The 25,264-nt window shown below is 38.4% G+C and overlaps 1 protein-coding gene across 1 annotated transcript in view; it reads left to right on the top strand.

The window, feature by feature from the left end:
* The window catches only part of LOC126483722 (Golgi phosphoprotein 3 homolog sauron), a 48,152-nt gene extending 27,072 nt beyond the window's left edge, over positions 1-21,080 (top strand). Inside the window, exon 4 of the mRNA XM_050106825.1 lies at positions 19,644-21,080. Within this exon, the coding sequence (XP_049962782.1) occupies positions 19,644-19,892 (249 nt within the window). The 3' untranslated portion in view covers positions 19,893-21,080. The remainder of the gene's footprint in view (positions 1-19,643) is intronic.
* Positions 21,081-25,264: the final 4,184 nt, after the last annotated feature.

The raw sequence follows: 25,264 nt of genomic DNA, 5'->3' as shown, positions 1-25,264 counted from the left end.
CTTTCTGTGTCTCAGTTGCCTTGGGAGTAACAGGGTGCTATCATCATTTACACTGACAGCTCAAAAACCATTGATAGGACATAATATGCTTGCACAACTCCCATGTGGTCAGGAGCATCAGTAGTGACTTGATTAGCAGTCTCCAGGCTGTTGATTGGTGTTACTGTTGTCACCTGTGATATGTGCTGGCCATTATCTTTTGTCTAATGTTGGTTATACTGCCTGTTCAGTTGCCTTTTTCTGGGTACCACTTCATCTGAGTATCCTAGGTAATGAACTGGTCGGCTGTTTGCTAGAGAAGAGATTGTTGTTGTTGTTGTTGTTGTTGTTGTTGTTGTTGTTGTGGTCTTCAGTCCTGAGACTGGTTTGATGTAGCTCTCCATGCTACTCTATCCTGTGCAAGCTTCTTCATCTCCCAGTACCTACTGCAACCTACATCCTTCTGAATCTGCTTAGTGTATTCATCTCTTGGTCTCCCTCTATGATTTTTACCCTCCACACTGCCCTCCAATGCTAAATTTGTGATCCCTTGATGCCTCAAAACATGTCCTACCAACCGATCCCTTCTTCTAGTCAAGTTGTGCCACAAACTTCTCTTCTCCCCAATCCTATTCAATACCTCCTCATTAGTTATGTGATCTACCCATCTAATCTTCAGCATTCTTCTGTAGCAACACATTTCGAAAGCTTCTATTCTCTTCTTGTCCAAACTATTTATCGTCCATGTTTCATTTCTATACATGGCTACACTCCATACAAATACTTTCAGAAACGACTTCCTAACACTTAAATCTATAATTGATGGTAACAAATCTCTCTTCTTCAGAAACGCTTTCCTTGCCATTGCCAGTCTACATTTTATTTCCTCTCTACTTCGACCATCATCAGTTATTTTAATCCCTAAATAGCAAAACTCCTTTACTACTTTAAGTGTCTCATTTTCTAATCTAATTCCCTCAGTATCACCCGATTTAATTTGACTACATTCCATTATCTTTGTTTTGCTTTTGTTGATGTTCATCTTATATCCTCCTTTCAAGACACTGTTCATTCTGTTCAACTGCTCTTCCAAGTCCTTTGCTGTCTCTGACAGAATTACAATGTCATTGGCGAACCTCAAAGTTTTTATTTCTTCTCCATGAATTTTAATACCTACTCCGAATTTTTCTTTTGTTTCCTTTACTGCTTGCTCAATATACAGATTGAATAACATCGGGGACAGGCTACAACCCTGTCTCACTCCTTTCCCAACCACTGCTTCCCTTTCATGCCCCTCGACTCTTATAACTGCCATCTGGTTTCTGTATCAATTGTAAATAGCCTTTCGCTCCCTGTATTTTACCCCTGCCACCTTCAGAATTTGAAAGAGAGTATTCCAGTTAACATTGTCAAAAGCTTTCTCTAAGTCTACAAATGCTAGAAACGTAGGTTTGCCTTTTCTTAATCTTTCTCCTAATATAAGTCGTAAGGTTAGTATTGCCTCATGTGTTCCAGCATTTCTACGTAATCCAAACTGATCTTCCCCGAGGTTGGTTTCTACCAGTTTTTCCATTCGTCAGTAAAGAATTCCCGTTAGTATTTTGCAGCTGTGGCTTATTAAACTGATTGTTCGGTAATTTTCACATCTGTCAATGCCTGCTTTCTTTGGGATTGGAATTATTATATTCTTCTTGAAGTCTGAGGGTATTTCACCTGTCTCATACATCTTGCTCACCAGATGGTAGAATTTTGTCATGACTGGCTCTCCCAAGGCCATCAGTAGTTCTAATGGAATGTTGTCTATTCCCCGGGGCTTGTTCGACTCAGGTCTTTCAGTGCTCTGTCAAACTCTTCACGCAGTATCTTATCTCCCATTTTTGTCTTCATCTACATCCTCTTCCATTTCCATAATATTGTCCTCAAGTACATGGCCCTTGTATAGACCCTCTATATACTCCTTCCACCTTTCTGCTTTCCCTTCTTTGCTTAGAACTGGGTTGCCATCTGAGCTCTTGATATTCATACAAGTGGTTCTCTTCTCTCCAAAGGTCTCTTTAATTTTCCTGTAGGCAGTATCTATCTTACCCCTAGTGAGACAAGCCTCTACATCCTTACGTTTGTCCTCTAGCCATCCCTGCTTAGCCATTTTGCACTTCCTGTCGATCTCATTTTTGACACGTTTGTGTTCCTTTTTGCTGCTTCATTTACTGCATTTTTATTTTTTCTCCTTTCATCAATTAAATTCAATATTTCTTCTGTTACCCAAGGATTTCTATTAGCCCTCGTCTTTTTACCTACTTGATCGTCTGCTGCCTTCACTATTTCATCCCTCAGAGCTACCCATTCTTCTTCTACTGTATTATTTCTTTCCCCCATTCCTGTCAATTGTTCCCTTATGCTCTCCCTCAAACTCTCTACAACCTCTAGTTCTTTCAGTTTATCCAGGTCCCATCTCCTTAAATTCCCACCTTTTTGCAGTTTCAATCTGCAGTTCATAACCAATAGATTGTGGTCAGAATCCACATCTGCCCCTGGAAATGTCTTACAATTTAAAACCTGGTTCCTAAATCTCTGTCTGACCATTATATAATCTATCTGATACCTTTTAGTATCTCCAGGATTCTTCCAGGTATACAACCTTCTTTTATGATTCTCGAACCAAGTGTTAGCTATGATTAAGTTATGCTCTGTGCAAAATTCTACCAGAGGGCTTCCTCTTTCATTTCTTCCCCCCAATCCATATTCACCTACTATGTTTCCTTCTCTCCCTTTTCCTACTGACGAATTCCAGTCACCCATGACTATTAAATTTTCGTCTCCCTTCACTATCTGAATAATTTCTTTTATCTAGTCATACATTTCACCAATTTCTTCATCGTCTGCAGAGCTAGTTGGCATATAACCTTGTACTACTGTAGTAGGCATGGGCTTTGTGTCTATCTTGGCCACAGTAATGCGTTCACTATGCTGTTTGTAGTAGCTTACCCACACTCCTATTTTTTTATTCATTATTAAACCTACTCTTGCATTACCCCTATTTGATTTTGTATTTATAACCTTGTAATCACCTGACCAAAAGTCTTGTTCCTCCTGCCACCAAACTTCACTAATTCCCACTATATCTAACTTTAACCTATCCATTTCCCTTTTTAAATTTTCTAACCTACCTGCCCGATTAAGGGATCTGACATTCCACGCTCCGATCCGTAGAACGCCAGTTTTCTTTCTCCTGATAACGACGTCCTCTTGAGTAGTCCCCGCCCGGAGATCTGAATGGGGGACTATTTTACCTCCGGAATATTTTACCCAAGAGGACGCCATCATCATTTAATCATACAGTAAAGCTGCATGTCCTCGGGAAAAATTACGGCTGTAGTTTCCCCTTGCTTTCAGCCGTTCACAGTACCAGCACAGCAAGGCCGTTTTGGTTAATGTTACAAGGCCAGATCAGTCAATCATCCAGACTGTTGCCCCTGCAACTACTGAGAAGGCTGCTGCCCCTCTTCAGGAACCACACGTTTGTCTGGCCTCTCAACAGATACCCCTCCGTTGTGGTTGCACCTACGGTACGGCCATCTGTATCGCTGAGGCACGCAAGCCTCCCCACCAACGGCAAGGTCCATGGTTCATGGGGGGGGGAGAGAAGTGATTATTTAACCAAAATTGGCTTTGATGATCCCAGGTGCGGATTTATGGGGTGAGATAAGAGCTCTCTTCACTTGGGGATGGAATATAATGTGGTGATCTACTGCCCCCTCTAAATAAACTCTGTACAATTAAGTAGACTACTGCTGTATGGTGCTCCCCCTTCCATTTGTCCCGGAAGGAATCTGTTGCCCTATGTCTTCATTGGTCATACCAGATTAACCTGCAGTTTTCTGTTATGTAATGAGCCAGCCCCACATTGTGGTTGTGTAGCCTCACAGACAGCAGCCCAAATCCTGGTGGAATGCCCCTTCGTTCTGCCTCTCCATGCTGAGCATGGTCTTCCAGATTCTTTATCTCTAATATTGGCAGACAGCATATGGGTGGTTGAACTGATTCTTAGTTTTCTCTGAGAATGTGGGTTTTATTCTCAGAACCACTGTTTTAAACTACTTTTGGTATAGGTGCAGAGTTGCATACCGGGGCATCTCACACCGTATGGTTGGTCTGGGAGACTTTTGACTCTCCCTCCTCTGACAGCAGCCTTAGTTTGCAACATTTTCTATTGCAACTTGTTTTATGTTTTAGGGGTAGCATTCCATTGAAGGGAAGCATTTAAGGGCTCCTCGTACTCGATATTAGCTGATGACAAAAGAACAGTTGAAGCAAATTATTTTTCTCGCCTTGGCTTCTCACTTTTACTATTATGAATCTCAAAGCTAAAACCCCTTCTTTCCTCCATAACTGTCATAACCTTTAATCAGGTATGTTTGGTGGGGAGGGGGGACCCTCAGATACATGTAAGTTTTCTCCCATCACACACAGGCCCTGATGAATCCCTCATCTATCCTCTGATCTGCATACCTGCCCAAGCCATACACTTTTACCTCTCTTCAAATTATTTCTTAACTCTGGCATCAATATTTCATGATTTGATCAGATTTTTGGCTGATGTCACTAACTCCAGGTGACCAATCTCTTGACCAAGGGACAGATGACCTTGCTGTTACTCCTTTAACTGCCAAATCAAACCAACATAAAAGTGTAAGTGTTGGTAGTATTTGATTCTGAAGCTAGTTAATCTGCCAGTCGACTAAGCTGCCAGTACTAATAGAATGTTGTGTGTGAGCTGGCTTCTCCGCAGTCTTAGTAGCAGTAGCAGCAGCAGCAGCAGCAGCAGCAGCAGCTTTCTTCATCTGTAGATCTCTCTTTACGGGTCTATGGGACATGTCAAAGTAATTACAAATTTATGATATCAATATAATAGAGGGAAACATTCCACGTGGGAAAAATATATCACAAATTTAGATCAATTTAAAATAAGTTAATTTGTATACACACATATTTACAGACTTCTAGTTAGGGACAATCATTAGATTTACTCCTGATATACAATACTATTTTTACAAATAACTTATTAAACAATGTAATGCCACACTATTCACTCATACCTCACTATAAGTCACTGCACACGCTATACACACATTGTTTCATAACACTTCAATCACTACACACACACACACGCGCGCGCGCGCGCGCACACACACACACACACACACACACACACACACACACACACACAAACTGGTGATTTCTGGGCCATTTTCTGTACCGGAAGTTCCTATTTGCTATCCTGAAAAACTGAGTCAGCATCCTTCCATAATGAGTGAGATGTTGAGCTCAGAAAGAGGAAGAGGGGTTAGTATTGTACTATGCCTAGCTTGGGGGTAAGTATTTCTAGAAAGGAAAAAAGAAGGAAAAAACATAAAGTGAAGGTGTTATGTGGAATGTTAGATATTTTATAATAATAATAATAATTATTATTATTATTGTTTTTGTTATTGTTATTTGTATAACATTTTTTTATCAAACCCCTACTCTGTTTTAGCCAAGTAATCTTTCAATGTATAAAACGTATTCCATAACACGTACTTTTTAGCTGCCTTTTTAAATAAGTGTATTTTTGCAATTTCTTTAATCTCTTTTGGTAATTTATTATACAGTTTTATTCCTAGGTAGAAAATGCTGTTTTGAGTTTTATGTTTGTTTTTCCTTGGTAAATGTAAGTTGAGTCTCTCTCTTGTTGCATGGTCATGGACAGAGCTGTTTATGCAGTAATTACCAATGTTATTTTTGATGTTTACAACTGACTGGTAAATGTATTCACATGGAGCAGTTAAAATCCCCAGTGTTTTGAACAGATCTTTATAATGAGCTCAACTGGTATTTTTGGTTATTATTCTTTTGGCTCTTTTCTGGAGTTTGAAAATTGTGTTCATATTTGTGCATTTGTTTCCCAAAAAAGAATGCTGTAGCTAAGAATTGAGTGTACATATGAATAATACGTAACTAAAAGACACTGCATGTTACACGCTGATGATAGGATTGTAAGGGCATAACATGCTGATGACATTCTGTTTGCAAGTACCTTTGTGTGTTCACACCACTTCAACTAAGAATCAATATTCATTCCCAGAAATTTTGCATTTGCTACAGTCTGTAGAGGTGTCCGCTTCAAACTGAAATTCATTGCATTAGTTTTCTTTATGTTCAATGTCACTTTATTGCTTATTGACCAATCATAAACTTCCTCGAGAGTTTCATTTGCTTTCTTGGCAAGGAGTTCTCTTGTTTTCTTAGTGACTATAATATTACTGTCAAGAGTGAAGAGAATTTTTTCACCATGAGTAACACTACTGGAAAAGTCATTGATGTATATCAGGAATAGAATTTGTCCTAATATGCTACCTTGCAGAACCCCTATATTAATGTATTTTGGTTCTGATAAGTGTTTCACTAAATGTTTCGATCTATTTGAAGTATGTTTTATCTGTATTCTTTGTACCATATCTGTTAGGTATGATCGAAACCAGTCATTAGCTACCCCTCTTATTCCTAATGCTTCTAATTTATTTAATAGAATCTTGTGATCGACTGTATCAAATGCCTTAGAGAGATCCAAAAATACGCCAGTGACACACATCTTTATCAAGAGCATCAAGTACAACTTTTGTGAATTCTCCTATGGCTGACTCTGTATTTTTTGCCACTTTGGGAACCACACTGTGATTCGCTTAAAATATTGTATTTATTCAGGTAATTCAGTAATCTGTCTTTCATAATTGCTTCTATTATTTTTAAGAATGGTGACAGCAGAGAAATGGGCGGGTAATTTTCTATGTCTTCTGCTTTACCTTTCTTAAGCAAAGGTACAACTCTTGCTGTTTTAACTGCTCTGGAAATGTCCCTGATGTGAAGGATTCATTTATTATATTTGTTAAGGGGCCTTGTATAATCCCTATACATTGTTTCAGTACACACATTGGTACTTCATGTAAGCCTACTGACTTATTATTTATTAGTTTTTGAACTTCATTCTCTGTGGTTGGAAGTAACATTATTGTATTTAGTGCAACATTATTTTCAGGTGTTACATTTGTTTGGGGGGACTTTTTGCTGTAGCTTCTCTGCAATACTTGAAAAATGTTCGTTTACATAGTTTGCCAAGTGTTGTGGATCATTTATTGCCTTGTCCTTCTCCCTTATCAGTACATTATTCTGTGTTTGTTTGCCTCTCCCTGTTTCCTTTTTTATAACATCCTAGTCTGCTTTGCTTTTATTCTCTGCATCATATATTATTTTGTCGTAAAATGACTTTTTTCAGCAACTTCGTATAGATTTTTTTTTGTATCTATGATAGAAATTTAAGAATTCTGTGTCATTGCAAATCTTTCTCGTGAAAGTGAGGTGTTTAAGTGTTTAGGAGGACTTCTTAATACCTGCGGTTATCCATCTGTTTTGGTGAGATATTGATACAGACGAGCATGCTTTTGGAAATGCCTTTTAAAGTTCAATTTAAACAATGTGGAGAATTTAGAGAATTTCATATTCACATTGGTTTCCTTATGCACTTCATCTCAGCTGTTTTTCTAGTTCTTTTGAAAAATCTTTTATTTTGATTTCTGATAGATGTCATTAGTAGGCTTGTAGTTTAGGGAATGATTCGATGCCTGATTTTACTGTTGTTATTTGACAGAGATGGTCTGATAGTCAGAGACCTTTTACAGCTACATCACATTTTTCCCTATCCATATTTGTGGCCACATGGTCAATTACTGATGAAGTCGTAGTAATCCTTGTTGCACTATTGACCAACAGTGACATACCAAAACTTTGAAGGATGTTTATGAAGGCGCTGATGGATTCATTTATGATATAATTATAATATATTGATGTTGATAATGACCCCACGCAGAATTATGTTGACCGTTGTACTTGAGGCTTCATCTAAAACTTCTGTTAACTTACTGAAAAAAGTGTCCACACTACCACTGGGAGATCTATACACACACAAAATGATTAATTTCTTGGTTATATCAAGCCCTCTTAATTCAATAACTGATATTTCAAAGTGTTTGTTTTCACTTACTGTACTGAGGTCATGTCTTGATTTGAACTGTGTTCCTTTTCTGATATAAATGCATGATCCTCCACCCCTTGAAGTAGTTCTGCAGTAAGAGTTTACCTTTTCATACAATGACAATACATGTTGAATTTCTGTCTCTACACCAGTGCTCAGTAATACAAACTACTGTTCAATTCAAAGATTGGAGCTCAACTTCTAATACCTGTATTTTATTTTTTATTGATTGCATGTTTTGATGGAGGATTGTTAGGTCTGTGAAATGCCACATGTTACTCTTTCTAGTGGTTTGTTTTTCTTTGTGACATGTGGTATATGTGATATTTGAGGTGTTAAAATCTGTCTTGTGAGTGACTGTTTCAGTATTTTTTAAAGTGCTGGAGATACTCTTTAGGTGGAGGAACCTGTTGTCTGGATTTATCCTAAAAAAGATGTACTTTTCCTGCCTATGGCAACAGGTATTTGATCATGTGTGGCCCGAGATCCACTCTCTATACTTTCATGAATCAGCTGTACCAATCTTCCCTTCCCATTCCAGTTTAGGTGTAGGCCATGCCAAGTGAAACCCCATCTGTTGATAGTCTCGACGGGCACCAGAGAAACATGAGCAAAGTTGGCTGTCCTCGGAGCCATCCCTAACCCCGCATCGATTCGTCTCACAGCTCCATCAAGGTGTAATTGATCATGACGCCGGAACAGCTCAACAAAGTATATGTTGGTGCCATGAGACAGTCTTTCGCAAACTGTATTGATGAAAGTATTCACTAAAAAAATTGGAATTTTTTTTTTTTTTTTTTTTTTTTACTTGTGTATTAGTTTCATGGTGCACTGCCTGTATTTTTGGTGTAGTTATTGTGATATTCCGATACTAAGTATCTCATCATTCAAAATTTGAATAGTTTACGGTGTATCATACGAGTCACTTGTAGTTCACATTTTGTGCACATTAGGGTATACATATGAAATGTAGATAACATCATGATTTTTTTTCTTTTTTACCTGTGAGGAGATCTGTGTGTCTGGTCGTGACAGAATGGGTTCTGTGTAGCTCACTCACTGCTGTCCATGCACTACAGTACATTGAGACTGAACCATTAATAAAATCCCATCATATTTCATAAATGGTTCAATCTATTGTGAAAAGTGATTTTGGCAAATGATAGTACTCAGAGAAAATACTAGATGATAATGATTAATATGCACAATTTTGCATATGTAGTTAGAGACAAAAGTACATATTTTTCAGTGGGATAGGAAAAATTATGTTGGTTTGCAACAACATACTTGTATGTGAAGAGATAACATATTTGTTTTTAAACTGTTAATGAGCTTTCTTGTAAGCTGTTGATCTTTCTTGTCCTCAGTTGCTTGTTTAATAATAGACTATGACTCAGGTTTCTGTAACTACTACAAGTATATTAGAATATTAGTGGTGTGAAGTTTGAAACTCTACTGTTTTTTGACAGAAGAAGCAATTTAACGTAGATGTTTCTTGAAACTTACTACTAATGACACTTTTCTCAAAGAAAAAGGGTAAATAACTCAGGTGAAAATAAATCGTGTGTTGCAATTTCTGGGGATTCCTGTAATCCAGCATGCTTTTGCCAATGAACATCTGGGTCTGAAACTTGCCTTAAGATTTTCTTTCCACTCCTCTATGATCAGTGAAGTAAAGATTCCCAACAAATTATGTGCCAGCTTTTTCTTCCTATCCTTGTGCAGTGAAGGACTGAATTTTCTCACTTCAAATGTATATTACCAAACAGTCAAAATGATCACTCGTTCCCAGTTCCAATTGCCTGTCTGACAGCATGCAGGGCAGTGAAAATCTGGTTTTCAGTATTTCATATAATTACTGACCTAATTTAAAATTCTGTCTTAGACTACTTAGGAGGAGGTATAATTATATATTAAAGATACAACACAATATATTAAGTGATACAGGAAGAAACTGTGTATTTCTTAAGGCAGCATAACTTGTGCCACGCATATTACCAGGACTGTTATTGATCCAATATTTGAGAATAAGAGCACTTGGCAGCTTCCAGCAGACTTAACACATAATTTCAAACCGTTTTGAAACTCATTGCTGCCCACATAAAAAAGATCAGTTACTACATTTTCACTTTTCAAGCAGTTCAACCACAGTGCCAGGCATGACAATTTAATTTCTTACTTCTTGACTACCAACTGTAGTCACAATACATTTTGTAGAAAGTATCCACATACACCTACAAATTTATGTGCAAAACTATATCATTGTACAGCGTAAAGTTCATGAGATGTCATGAACATTGAGACGCATGAAAAACCAGCTTCTTCTTATTCTCCTTATTTTTAGTGGTATGTTGTTGTTCATCAAAGGTATCGATAATCTGTTTTCAACTAGACGAGTAGTCAGCAGGGTTCTGCTAGTTATTAATGTGTACACAACTCATTAAAAACACTGGATTATAGGATTGTACCAAAATTGCAAAAGAAGACTCTTTTTTTTCTGCCAGTATTTTAACATTCTTTCTGCCAGGTATACTATTACTGGTGAGTTTTGAGTAAAGCCTACCTGTTACATAAAATTTTGCTTTTGCTAAGATGTGGTGGAGTTTACACAACTACACATCACTAACAACTGCAACGGAATCCTGGATCATAATCTATTATTAAACTAGCTCCTGAGGACAGGATAGATCCATAGCTTACAAAAAAGGCAATTCTCATTACAAAAATAAATGTTAATTTCTTCACATGTTATTGCAAACCGACACAAATTCTCTTGCCACTAGCTGTCGGTGGCTCCTAGAAATAAAATTACTTCATTGAAGAAAAAAACTATAGCTACTTCTGTATCACCTTAGGGAAAAAAAAGGTAGTATAGTAACTACACAGAAAATAATTGCCTCTTTTCATTCTATCAGTTGCCAGAACCTCATTTTAATATCTTTAAGTGTTCATGAAATATGATGAATATTGTACTTCTCTCACACTGTATTGTAACACTTGAGGACAGTAGTGAGTGCTCTACATACAGTCCATTTAAATTAAATATGTTAGCCATATCTTACATGCAGCAATGGATGTGAAATGCACCAAATGCAGACTCGTTGCGACTTCTCTCTCTTATTGCCGTCTGTTGGGATTTTGTGTGGTGGGTTACAATTTCATTTATATATATTTTGCCAAAGTGGAGAAAGAATGTTTTGTTCAGTCCGCTTAGGCAGACAATGCCCATCTGCTGTGGTTGATGCTGCCACACGGACGCCACAATGTGCTGCTCCCCCATTAGATAACGTAAGAATATTCTTTGTGCTGCTTTGAGCTCCCTCACACTGGCCTCTGCTACTTAGGTAACCTAGTTTGTTCGTGTGCACACCTTTAAGGGGGATGTAATCGAAAAAGTAAACATTTATTTAAAAAATAATTACAGCCATATTTATTGATGTACAAATCTAAAATTTTGCATGCGTAAAGCAAAAGAGCTATGTTTTAACCAAAAAATTAGTAAAATATGCAGGATTAGTGTATTGCCAGAAATTTTAATTTTTTTATTCTTTATTTTCCTTTTATGGAAAGCCATAACTCAAATTCTAATCATGCAATAAATCTGAAAATTTTACTGTAATGTCCTGAGAAGGTTATGTTGTTGTTGTGGTCTTCAGTCCGGAGACTGGTTTGATGGCGCTCTCCACGCTACTCTATCCTGTGCAAGCTTCTTCATCTCCCAGTACCTACTGCAACCTACATCCTTCTGAATCTGCTTAGTGTATTCATCTCTTGGTCTCCCTCTACGATTTTTACCCTCCACGCTGCCCTCCAATGCTAAATTTGTGATCCCTTGATGCCTCAAAACATGTCCTACCAACCGATCCCTTCTTCTAGTCAAGTTGTGCCACAAACTTCTCTTCTCCTCAATCCTATTCAATACCTCCTCATTAGTTACGTGATCTACCCACCTTATCTTCAGCATTCTTCTGTAGCACCACATTTCGAAAGCTTCTATTCTCTTCTTGTCCAAACTAGTTATCGTCCATGTTTCATTTCTATACATGGCTACACTCCATACAAATACTTTCAGAAACGACTTCCTAACACTTAAATCTATAATTGATGGTAACAAATCTCTCTTCTTCAGAAACGCTTTCCTTGCCATTGCCAGTCTACATTTTATTTCCTCTCTACTTCGACCATCATCAGTTATTTTAATCCCTAAATAGCAAAACTCCTTTACTACTTTAAGTGTCTCATTTTCTAATCTAATTCCCTCAGTATCACCCGATTTAATTTGACTACATTCCATTATCTTTGTTTTGCTTTTGTTGATGTTCATCTTATATCCTCCTTTCAAGACACTGTTCATTCCGTTCAACTGCTCTTCCAAGTCCTTTGCTGTCTCTGACAGAATTACAATGTCATTGGCGAACCTCAAAGTTTTTATTTCTTCTCCATGAATTTTAATACCTACTCCGAATTTTTTTTTTTTTTCCTTTACTGCTTGCTCAATATACAGATTGAATAACATCGGGGACAGGCTACAACCCTGTCTCACTCCTTTCCCAACCACTGCTTCCCTTTCATGCCCCTCGACTCTTATAACTGCCATCTGGTTTCTGTATCAATTGTAAATAGCCTTTCGCTCCCTGTATTTTACCCCTGCCACCTTCAGAATTTGAAAGAGAGTATTCCAGTTAACATTGTCAAAAGCTTTCTCTAAGTCTACAAATGCTAGAAACGTAGGTTTGCCTTTTCTTAATCTTTCTCCTAATATAAGTCGTAAGCTTAGTATTGCCTCACGTGTTCCAGCATTTCTACGTAATCCAAACTGATCTTCCCCGAGGTTGGTTTCTACCAGTTTTTCCATTCGTCAGTAAAGAATTCCCGTTAGTATTTTGCAGCTGTGGCTTATTAAACTGATTGTTCGGTAATTTTCACATCTGTCAATGCCTGCTTTCTTTGGGATTGGAATTATTATATTCTTCTTGAAGTCTGAGGGTATTTCACCTGTCTCATACATCTTGCTCACCAGATGGTAGAGTTTTGTCATGATTGGCTCTCCCAAGTCTGTCAGTAGTTCTAATGGAATGTTGTCTACTCCTGGGGCCTTGTTTTGACTTAGGTCTTTCAGTGCTCTGTCAAACTCTTCACGCAGTATCTTATCTCCCATTTTTGTCTTCATCTACATCCTCTTCCATTTCCATAATATTGTCCTCAAGTACATGGCCCTTGTATAGACCCTCTATATACTCCTTCCACCTTTCTGCTTTCCCTTCTTTGCTTAGAACTGGGTTTACATCTGAGCTCTTGATATTCATACAAGTGGTTCTCTTTTCTCGAAAGGTCTCTTTAATTTTCCTGTAGGCAGTATCTATCTTACCCCTAGTGAGATAAGCCTCTACAGCCTTACATTTGTTCTCTAGCCATCCCTGCTTAGCCATTTTGTACTTCCTGTCGACCTCATTTTTGAGATGTTTGTGTTCCTTTTTGCTGCTTCATTTACTGCATTTTTATTTTTTCTCCTTTCATCAATTAAATTCAATATTTCTTCTGTTAACCAAGGAGTTCTACTAGCCCTCGTCTTTTTACCTACTTGATCCTCTGCTGCCTTCACTATTTCATCCCTCAGAGCTACCCATTCTTCCTCTACTGTATTTCTTTCCCCCATTCCTGTCAATTGTTCCCTTATGCTCTCCCTCAAACTCTGTACAACCTCTGGTTCTTTCAGTTTATCCAGGACCCATCTCCTCACATTCCCACCTTTTTGCAGTTGCTTCAGTTTTAATCTTCAGTTCATAACCAATAGATTGTGGTCAGTCCACGTCTGCCCCTGGAAATGTCTTACAATTTAAAACCTGGTTCCTAAATCTCTGTCTTACCATTATATACTCTGTCTGATACCTGTCAGTATCTCCAGGCTTCTTCCATGTATACAGCCTTCTTTTATGATTCTTGAACCAAGTGTTAGCTATGATTAAGTTGTGCTCTGTGCAAAATTCTACCAGAGGGCTTCCTCTTTCATTTCTTAGCCCCAATCCATATTCACCTACTACGTTTCCTTCTGTCTCTTTTCCTGCTACCAAATTCCAGTCACCCATGACTATTAAATTTTCATCTCCCTTCACTACCTGAGTAATTTCTTTGATTTCATCATACATTTCTTCAATTTCTTCGTCATCTGCAGAGCTAGTTGGCATATAAACTTGTACTACTGTAGTAGGCGTGGGCTTCGTGTCTATCTTGGCCACAATAATGTGTTCACTATGCTGTTTGTAGTAGCTTGCCCGCACGCCTATTTTTTTATTCATTATTAAACCTACTCCTGCATTACCCCTATTTGATTTTGTATTTATAACCCTGTATTCGCCTAACCAAAAGTCTTGTTCCTCCTGCCACCGAACTTCACTAATTCCCACTATATCTAATTTTAATCTATCCATTTCCCTTTTTAAATTTTCTAACCTACCTGCCCGATTAAGGGATCTGACATTCCACGCTCCGATCCGTAGAATGCCAGTTTTCTTTCTCCTGATAATGACGTCCTCTTGAGTAGTCCCTGCCTGGAGATCCGAGTGGGGGACTATTTTACCTCTGGAATATTTTACCCAAGAGGATGCCATCATCATTTAACCATACAGTAAAGCTGCATGCATGTGTTATAAGACCACTGAACTACAGTTATTAATTCATGGTACAAACTGTATCATTAACAGTTTTTAAATTTGCACATCCAAAATTAACTTTTTTCTACGTACAATCATCTAAAAATCAGACTGTAATTGCGGGATCTCATATTTTTTAGTTCCAGCGAGACAGTAACACGTTGAGAACAGTTCCTGAAAATTTCATAGCACTAGCGCATATACTTTGTGAGAAAAGGCTTCTTATAACGTAAAAAATGTAACAGAGAAAATGAGGTTCAAAGATTTTCTTCTCATTCTTCTACATGTAACATGCTTACCTCAATTTTAAAATCCTTCATACTGATGCTTCTCATCCTCCAGGTTTCTCTTCTCTCCTCTTTGAATCTGCCTGGCTTGTATTCGCAGGTAAGACACTGATCTGTTAGCTTTCTTGAGCCTGCTCTTGTTGATGGTGTAAAATGCCTTTGTAGTAAAAACATCAGGATCTACACCAACTCTCTTCAGAACTTCAATTCTGCTATTATTTCTGTTATTGTAACATAAAACTGCATCATAGGTGCTTATTTTGAGTGCTTAAAGTCCACAGAATGTCCTTTTTGTGCATCTAATTCAAATTAAATTATTGAGGCTTTCATTTACATTTTGTGTCTGTGCATGAAGACACTTCCTCAATAAATCAGGGTTTGCAAGAAACCTGAATGTGGGCTTAATTGCAGTCATAACAGGCTCTGGTAATGAGTGTTTATGTGAATATGTCTCATGTCTGTTGTTGAACTTACACCAATTGTCTTTCAGACACAGATAGTGCATTGGTGTTTGGTCAGTGGATAGTTTGTGGCGAAAAAAATGCCCACATAACATGCCTCATTGCCTCTAAATTATGTGTGTGTATGGTTTTTTTTTCTTTTTTTTCCCCTGATAGCTGTCCCATGAAATAACTGAAGAGAATAAATTTCTTTCAGAGTAAGCTTGCCTTTTTTTCCTAATGGTCTTCCATCCTCGAGTACTTCACCTTTCTTCTCTTTCAGCAAGCAACGAAGCCTACCACCAAGCCTCTTTTGGATGTGGGCAACACATTCCAACTTTCCTATTGTTGTATTGTATGGATTTTTACCTGTTACAGCTTTGAACGAAGAGGAGTCCCCATCACCCAGGTATTTAGTATATCTAACACCGTACTTGTCCTCAGATCTGGAGAACATCCTCACAACTGTAGCAGCCTCCATGTCCCCACTTGAGCCCCTATAATTTTTAGAGCATGCTACTGCATGCTTTTCTTGCCACAGTTTCTCACTGTCTTCCTTGCTGCACACTGGTGGCAGTATTTTGACATAGTTTCTACATTTAAAACTTAACCTGAGTCAATACCAATAAATATGTAACTCCATAGATAATGTGACCATATTTCATCCAGGTCCCACACACACACACACACACACACACACACACACACACACACACACACACACAGGTCACTGTCCACTGTCATGAATATCTACCACAGGATCTATTTCTTTTCTGTTTATTTCCACCAATTCCTCCACTGCTTTCTTCACAGAAACTTTGGCAGTATCGCATACAGCATTAGACATTTCTTTATTTATTTTTTTGAACCTTGCATAAGGTGGAGGCATGTTCAGAAAACCACACAATGAATTACCTCCTTCCTTGCTGTGTCCAAGGCATCTCAGAGTACATGCTAACCTAAAATTGCTTTCATAGGTACCAGTGTCAGTTTTTTTTGGAGGAGGAAAATGAAAATTCATAGCCACACGAATTACAAATTAATTTTAAATCACAAGCTATTCCCACTCTATTTTCTTCAACAACAATCATGCATTCCATATTTTTACAGCTAGCACATGAACATGAAAACTTTATAGCCTGGAAGAGAACCTCTAAATCAATAAGTCTGAACCCACTGGAATCCATATCATCGTCATTCACGCACCTGTACAATTCTCTTGTCCCAAGTTTCGATGCTGAAGCTGAGAGCTTATGTTCTTCATTTCGAGCTGCTTCCTCCTTTTTGTTGGTAAATTGATTTCCATGGATCCTCTGTTTCCTAAACACAGTTTCTCCACCACGCATTATGCATAAATCTTGACTTCCACATAAAGGTTTGCGAATTCAACCTTCCAGCTACTAATAATTGTTAGTATTGTCAAAACTAAATGAACCACATGCAAGAAAGTTTTCAGGTAAAGATATAGATGTCAGCCAAAGATATCAAAAGAAAATAGCCTTCACACTGACAAAAAATTCTGCTGAAGCAAGCAGTTTCCCAATGCCAGAAAAGGTGGGAGTGGCTGCCAGTGCAGAGTCAAAGTTTTAACAATTTAAAGGCATTTCTAAAACTACTATCGTGATAAAATTTACACACAACATAGATTAATCTGTATAGATCAAGAAAATAATATTTTTGAAAAATTGTTTTTTGGACCAAAATCCATTACATCTCCCTTTAAACACTTAAATCTTGCATAAAATATTAGGATCTAGCTTTGAGGCATGCTTTCATTTGTACACCAAGGACATACCAGAAATCGGCTTATAAATGTAAATGAATGTGCAGAATGTGAAAATGGTGGAACGCAAAAACACATGTCTACTGTGAAGTGGCTAACCTGTAACAGTGCTCTTAGGGACCCATACTCTACTAGAACCGCTACTCCAAGTCTGCACAGCACATCTGTATGATTAACTTCTGACTTTTCATTTTTCTGGACTGCTGCAAGAATCTCATTGTTCTTAATTAGCAAGCTTCGTATGTTCTGACGGAAAAATCCGGTTGGATTATGTTACCTTTTGTGCTGTCCAAGCTGGCATTTTTTTGTTTCTCCTCTAGTTGTTGCAATTGTGTTGACCAGTATTCAGCATTTACATATTTTGGATAACTTTATCCTTAAGAAGTTCTAGTGAAAACATTGTAAGTCACAGGGATTGGGCACACCCAGTACTCTGATCATACTGAATATATCCACAATCCTGGAATTCTACTGTGTGTGTGTGTGTGTGTGTGTTTCAACCATGTGAGGAATGACACATCCGTCGTAGCTTCACTTTATAGAGCAACTGCTGAAACTGTGCATTTTGATGTTCAACAGAATGCATCATCCAGGCAATGTTTTATACCTCAGTGGCGACACAGTCTTCACATTAGTGTAAGGAGCATTCCGAGCGATGAGCGTCACTTGTGTAGTTGCAGTTATGGGCGAAACTGTTCCCAGCATAGCCAATAATCACTGAATGACCTTTATCGAAAGCTTTCCGCAGAGTTCTAAATCAGAAGTAACATTACTGAACCATGTGTTTGGCTTAAAAATAATGGTTTTCTGGCAATTGTTATAATTCAAAGTTTGACATTCCGCTTCTATGACTGCTCAATAGTAGGAAGAGTTCCTAGTTCTCTTACCCTCTGACTGCTGCTAACCTTAACTTTCACTTACTCCTCTATCTTATCTGAGTGTTCCTGAACACTCTGAGTTACCTGCTCACTTTTATTCATAACCTCCAGAACAATGAAACTGTTCCAGATATCTAGACTAAAACTAGCAGACCTATAGCTTTTCTTGAACATCGTATCTGATTTGGCAGGTTTGATCACAATCAAGTCATCTGTCATATTCTTAACCTTACTGCTGCCAACTGCGGCCCTAATTGCTGTATTTACAACTGTGCTACTGTCAGATCAGCTTTGACTTAAGATCAACTGCTCCTACATAATTGTAGATTGATAAGCACAACTACTGCAGTGATAAAAGCTAGCTACATCTCCATCCTGTTTGGTTGCTTCACAGCATCCAACACGATAAAAGTGGATGCAGTCTTCACACTGTCAACCATTTCTCACTACTTTAAGAGTGCACCATGCAAATTTCTTGTAAACTGGTAAACATTTCCTTAGCGCAAGAGGTCACATTCAGTCTTGATGGTATCTGTCTATGTATGAGGTGATCTAAATGTAATGGAATGTCTGTATTATGATTGAGTTCTACTTGCCAAAAAGAGGACATGGAGAAGAGGTTATTTAGCAGGTAATCATATGGACCAAGTCTTCCCTGAGAGGTAACGCAACCACGCAACTCATGCACACACAGCTACTCTTCCAGCAATAAGGCCTGACTGATAGCTCCTCTCACTTTTCGAAGATGCTCGTATCTTCATTGAACTTTTCTACAAGTTTGCCTAACGTGCATTATTTTTACTGGTTGTCTTTGATTATTGATATGCAGTATGTCATTATTAGTGCTCTAGAATTAGGGCCTTTACCCTTTATCTCGTCCATTTGTGGTGCCTCATCCAGAGTAACATCTCACTTTCATTTGGGCTTACTTCATTTCTCTTTCTGTCTACTTTTGCCCTTGATGATGAAACTATTTTCAAATTTTCAAAGGCTTGGCAATTGATGATTGTTTTTTCAATCTCCTTTGCTATTCTTGTGTCATTGTTGGTAAGCAGCCATTGACATCTATCCCATATGTCATATAACGTGTGTTTCAATAAACTTTTTCTCCTTAATTTGTGGCACAATTTGTGGAATTAAGAAATTCCATAAATTATGACTTGTATACTTCGTAGTAGTAAAACATGTTGTAATATCTCTGATGTACCAGTTCATGTTGTTCATTTCATATTAAGGTAGTTCATTTTCAGCATGTCCTGCAGATATTTGATTGTGCACTAACACAACTGTCATAAGAAATAATGTACACATATTTTATTGGATTAATTGAAGATAACCACAGATTGTAGAAAGCAAAGCTTGTAAGTTGAGTTGTCATATTCCAGTTGTTGTTTTGTATCTAACTACAGTTTATTTCTTCTCCTCTACAGTCAGTGTTTTTATCTTCACCCATTCTGTGATTTGTACTCATAACAATTTTTTAAATATCTTACTGTCTGAAAACTGAATGTGTGTAGATTTTAATTGTTATTTATTGAACATGGGTTAATTTTATGTGCAGGTTCAAGATGCAGTCCTTGGAAAGTGGGTCAATGATCCTCACCGTATGGACAAACGATTGTTATCCCTCATATTCCTGGCCCATGCTTCTGATGTCTTAGAAAATGCTTTTGCACCTCTGAATGATGATGACTATGAACTTGCTATGAAGAGAGTGCGTGAGCTCCTTGACTTAGATTTTGAGTCAGAGAGCATGAAACCCAATACAAATGAAACAGTATGGGCAGTATTCGCAGCATTTACAAAATAAACATCTGATACTAAAAGTCATAGAGCTGAGAATATTGAACTTGTGTGATGACATTTGTGCACTCTGATAGGACAATATGTTAAAGAATTATTTGACCTGATTCACAGTTATTGAAAGGAAAGTGGTTTTTAAATTTTTGTTGGAAGAAAAACAGTTACAAATCCCTGAAAGCATGTTATCTAGTATTAACCATTCCATTTATAGCTATATTACATTTAATGTGTTGGGCACTGCTACAGGAAGAGAATTCTTTGGCTAAACTGACATAGTGTATATTCAAGCAGTGACCACTCTTTAGCCAAAATGGAAAAGCATTTGCAAAAATATGTAACTTGCACTCCTTTTTTTGAGTGTGTTCATTCAGAAGCATGAATTGTTTTTGTGGAAGGAAGATTGTGATGATGTAATGAAATCTGTGTGAAAGACTTTTTATTCCTATAATAGAGGAAGCAGTTTATTTGCACAAACATTCAAACAATATTTTTGATCTTCTTCGTTATTTGATGATGTATTTCTTTCAAAACACTTGAATTCTTGTACATGAACTGAAATTCATAGCCTTCGAGTAGTTTCAGTTATGCTGTGCTTTCTGTTTTAATAACTGTACATTGCAAGTAACAGATTAAAATTGCCATTGTGTTCTGTTTATTCAGTTGTTTGCTAAGTGTGTATTTATTGATAATTTGTATCAGAGTGTTGATTACTGTGGAGCTAGTTTTTGTCTCTATTTATTGCACGCAGTTGAAAACGGTGAATGTTGACACTTCAGACACTTTTTAAGTAATCCAATGCTCCAGGCATTAAAAATTTTAAGATAATGTAGTTCAATGTTATTTCATAAAATATTAATATGTTGATTTCTTGCTGTACATACTTAAGCAGTTTTGTATCTATGCATATCACATTTGTATTATGTTTATATTAGATTCATTTCATGTTTCATAAAATGTAACTACCATGAATGAATTGCAGCATTATCTGTGAAAGTGATCATGAACTGACTGCAGTTGCAGGTTTTTAGTATGTGAGAATGTGGCCATACATTTGAGAAGACAATGTAGGTTGTAACATGGATTGTGGGAAGATTCCTATGCAGAGGATTTATTGATGCCAGTGAGACTGCAGATTTAGATTGTTGGTTTTGTAAATAAATATATTATCAGGCCTCTTCTTTGTGCCTGCATTTTATTTTCTTTGTTTCCTTTCTTTGTTGAAAAGAACTGTTTGCTGTGATTGATAATACATTTTGCAGTTCCCCCATTAGTAACTAAAAGATACTCGCCATTAATGATCATTAGTTTATTTCATTTAAAGTGCCTGATCACAGAGGGTAAATTTGATTGTACTTTTGTATGGGAATACAAACATTTTCAGATTCAGTTAGATCTGTGTGTTGCAAAAGTATACATTTATTTCAAACCTATGTACAAGTAGATGTTTACAGCTCACATGTAGTCTTTTGTATGCTCCCCTTTATTTTTTATTGGCTGCTTTACACATGTAGCACTGGTGCCATGAACTAGTCTAATGTATTTATTTCAGTATCACAATGCTAAATGCCCTGTTGCGTACTTATTTGTCGTTACTTGGTAGTCACTTTAACTTTCATCTGTTTATGACTCACAGTTGTCCACAAATTGAATTGGATCCAGGCACGACCAGGGAACTAATTTTAGTTGCATTTCATCCAGATGCTTGAAGGCACTTTGATTTTACATCATGATGACCATTGTGTATGAAGCAGATTTGTTTTTGTTTGTTCTAAAAGCTCATTACAAGGACCTGATTGTATGAAATGTTCATGTTTATCATGCTTAATATTTCTTTTAGTGCAGTCTTCTGGGGTTCTCCACTGACAGCATATTAGGCGTTGATTGCTTCGGACAGCTACATACACTCAGATTCGAATACTTCTAGTCTTTTGTGATGGTGCTTACTTCTCTTATTCATCACAGTGGACACTGATTGATACTGTATAATGCACACAGAATTAAATGTATATTTGGAAAAAAAAAGACATGAGTACCAGTAATAAGTAGGATAACATGGCAACGCTGATTTGTGCAACTTGAGGACAACATGAAAGTTTAGAGTAAAAATTTGATTTCAGCATACTTACTCATAGCTTCTGTTAACTTTTTGTTTCTCAATCTTCAGTTACCCATTCCTTGTACTTAATACGTCATTGAAATGTCTTGGGCTTAATTGATGGTGTAATTTTCTGTTTTCACACTAGTCAGTAAGTTTTTAAACAAGCTAAGCAACTAATACAGTGTAGCCATGTTTACAAGTTTTGTACTTTTTCTGTGTGTTGTTTTCCTTTGACTTCCATATTTATGCACACTCTTTCCTTCACATCTCTCACTCTTTTTCGTTGCTGTAATGAAAAATCCGGATGGAATACAATATGTATGAAGGCAGGTACACAGTCACTGTTGCCTCCGATCATTGTCTCTCCACCCACCCACCCCTCCCCCTCAGGTGCCAAACTCAGATTGGTTAAGTGGAGAGAGTGGTACAGGACAGGGGTGGGCTGGGGTGGAGTGAAAGCTGATGGTAGAGTGGGCAGATGTGTGCAGGTGTAAAGTACTGCGGATTCATCTGGAGCGACAGGAATTGGAACAAGGTGGGAATGGGAAGATGGCGGAGGGTGGTGGACTAATGCAGACTGACACCAGAGGGTTTCGGCAACTGTGGGGCCTAGTTCCTCTGTTTCAGTTTGGCAGTGGCTATTATTCTGGGTGAACAGTTTGTATGTGGACACACCCATGTAGAATGGTGTACAGTCATTTCTGCAAAGTTGCTATATGATGTTGCTGCTTCCATAGGTACTTTACATTTGATGGAGTAAGAAATGTCAGTGACAGGGCTGAAATAAGCGGTGCAGGACAGGTGTTTGCTCCTTTCCTTGTGTATGTGTGTGCCACGTGAAATGGGATTGGGAGCAATATATGTAAAATGACAATCGAGGATATTACATATCTCAAAACTGTGGCAGAGAATGTGATTTAGCTGTACCTGTCCTAGGTGGTATTAAGTGGCTAAGGAGATGTGACAGAGCATCAGGTATGTGCAAAGTGTTGTGTGTTTGGAGAGTGTATGGGAACTGATTTGGGATAAGGTTCAGAGGGTGATTAATCAATGAAAGTTTCAGCAAGACCGCCAGTGTCCCAGAAGAAGGCTGCTTGTCTGTAAATGTAGGTTCCTGAGATTGGCAGAATGACACTTCCAGTGCTGGTGAAATGAGTGGGAAAGTTTTAATTCTCCATAGGAATAAGGTTTGGGTGACCTTACTATGTGTCCAGATCGCAAATATGTCATCAGCGAATTTGAACCAGTTAAGGGGCTTAGGAATCTGTGTCTAGAAAGATGGCCACCAAGTGATGTGGCACAGCTGTTAGAACACTAAACCCATGCCCACTTTCCTTTTCCATCCCTTATTATCAGAGTGTCTGTTTTGTCTCTAACGACTTTATTGTTGACAAGATGTTTAATTCACATATTCATTTTTGTGTGATGCTTTCAGAGGAGAAGTAACTGTGCTTAGTGATACAGTCAGTCATGGTTATCTGGAAGGACGTTGCAGGTTTGGAGTCAACTGGGCACTGGGGAGGTAATCTTTGCTGGTGACAAGACAAGTAATGCTGGAAGAAATAGAGCTGGCACTGCCTGATAAGGAGAGTAGTAAGTGGAAAAGAAATAGTAGCTTTCGAAAGCTAAATGGTTAGTTGGATACAGGAGAGTACGTAGCTGACAGTATGTGGGAAATCCTTTCAGTGAGGATGCAGTGACTGGGCACAGTGGGCCATTTCTGGTTGCTAGGATTGTGGATATTGGATAGAATGTAAGAATGGTGTGTCCAGTGGTTGATGAGAGTGTAGAGGGAGGCAGATTCAGACAGAGGGTGCTGTTGGATTTAGTAGGGGTTGGACTTCTGGTCTGAGGGTCTTGTAGGTGGATATGTCAGTTGGCAGAACCCCTCTGCCATACACTGAAGAGCCAAAGAAACTGTTACACCTGCATAATACCATGTAGGGCCCCCACGAGCACACAAAAGTGCTGCAGCACCACTTAGCATGGACTCTACTAAAGTCTGAAGTAGTGCTAGAGGGAACGGACACCATGAATCCTGCAGGGCTGTCCATAAATAAGAATATGAGGGGGTGGAGATCTCTGTTGAACAGCATGTTGTAAGGCATCCCAGATATGCTCAGTAATATTCATGTTTGGGGAGTTTGGTGGCCAGTGGAAGTGTTTGATCTCAGAGTGTTCCTGGAACCACTCTGTAGCAATTCTAGTTGTGGGGGGGGGGGGGGGGGGGGGTGTCGCATTGTCCTGCTGGAATTGTCCAAGTCTGTCGGAATGCACAGTGGACATGAATGGATGCAGGTGATCAGACAGGATGCTTACGTACGTGTCATCTGTGAATTGTATCTAGACATACCAAGGGTCCCATATCACTCCAACTGCACATCCCCTACACCATTACAGAACCTCCACCAGCTTGAACAGTCCCCTGCTGACATGCAGGGTCCATGGATTCATGAGGTTGTCTCCATACCCATACACATCCATTTGCTTGATACAATTTGAAATGAGGCTTGTAGGACCAGGCAACGTGGTTCCAGTCATCAACAGTCCAACGTCAGTGTTTACGGGCCCAGATGAGATGCAAAACTTTGTGTCATGCAGTCATCAAGGGTACAAGAGTGGGCCTTTGGCTCCAATGATGTGTTGTTGAATGGTTTTCATGCTGACACTTATTGATTGGACAGCCTTGAAATCTGCAGCAGTTTACGGAAGAGTTGCACTTCTGTCACATTGAACAATTCTCCTCAGTCGTCGTCGGTCCCAGAAAAAGGCTGCAGCGATGTTGGAGATTTGATGTTTTACCAGATTCCTGATATTCACAGTACACTCTTAAAATGGTCATACGGGAAAATCCTCCTTCATAGCTACCTCAGAGATGCTGTGTTCCGTCACTCATGTGGCAACTATAATTCCTTGTTCAACCTCATTTAAATCTTAATAACATGCCATTGTAGCAGCAGCAACAGATCTAACAACTGCACCAGACACTTGTTGGATATAGGCGTTGTCGACCGCATTGTGCCATATTCTGCCTGTTTACATCTATCTGTATTTGAATAAGCATTCCTATACCAGTTTCTTTGGTGCTTCAGTGTATAATAACAGTGGTTCATAGTGGCAGTGATTGAGCTTTTTCTGCAGGGAGGCTGTTCTGGCCAGTATTGCTGTCACTAATAATTTTCGTGTGCAAAAATATCTTCTACCCTTCCCCATAATCTGACACTGGTGCATAATCAGAATTCTGCATTCGGTTTTAGGACATGAAGTTCACAGAAATTATG

This window comes from Schistocerca serialis, chromosome 6 (assembly GCF_023864345.2).
Source record: "Schistocerca serialis cubense isolate TAMUIC-IGC-003099 chromosome 6, iqSchSeri2.2, whole genome shotgun sequence".
Classification (NCBI taxonomy): Eukaryota; Metazoa; Arthropoda; class Insecta; order Orthoptera; family Acrididae; genus Schistocerca; species Schistocerca serialis.
The sequence above is the reverse complement of the archived record's forward strand: the minus strand, read 5'-3'. Positions and strand labels throughout refer to the sequence as shown.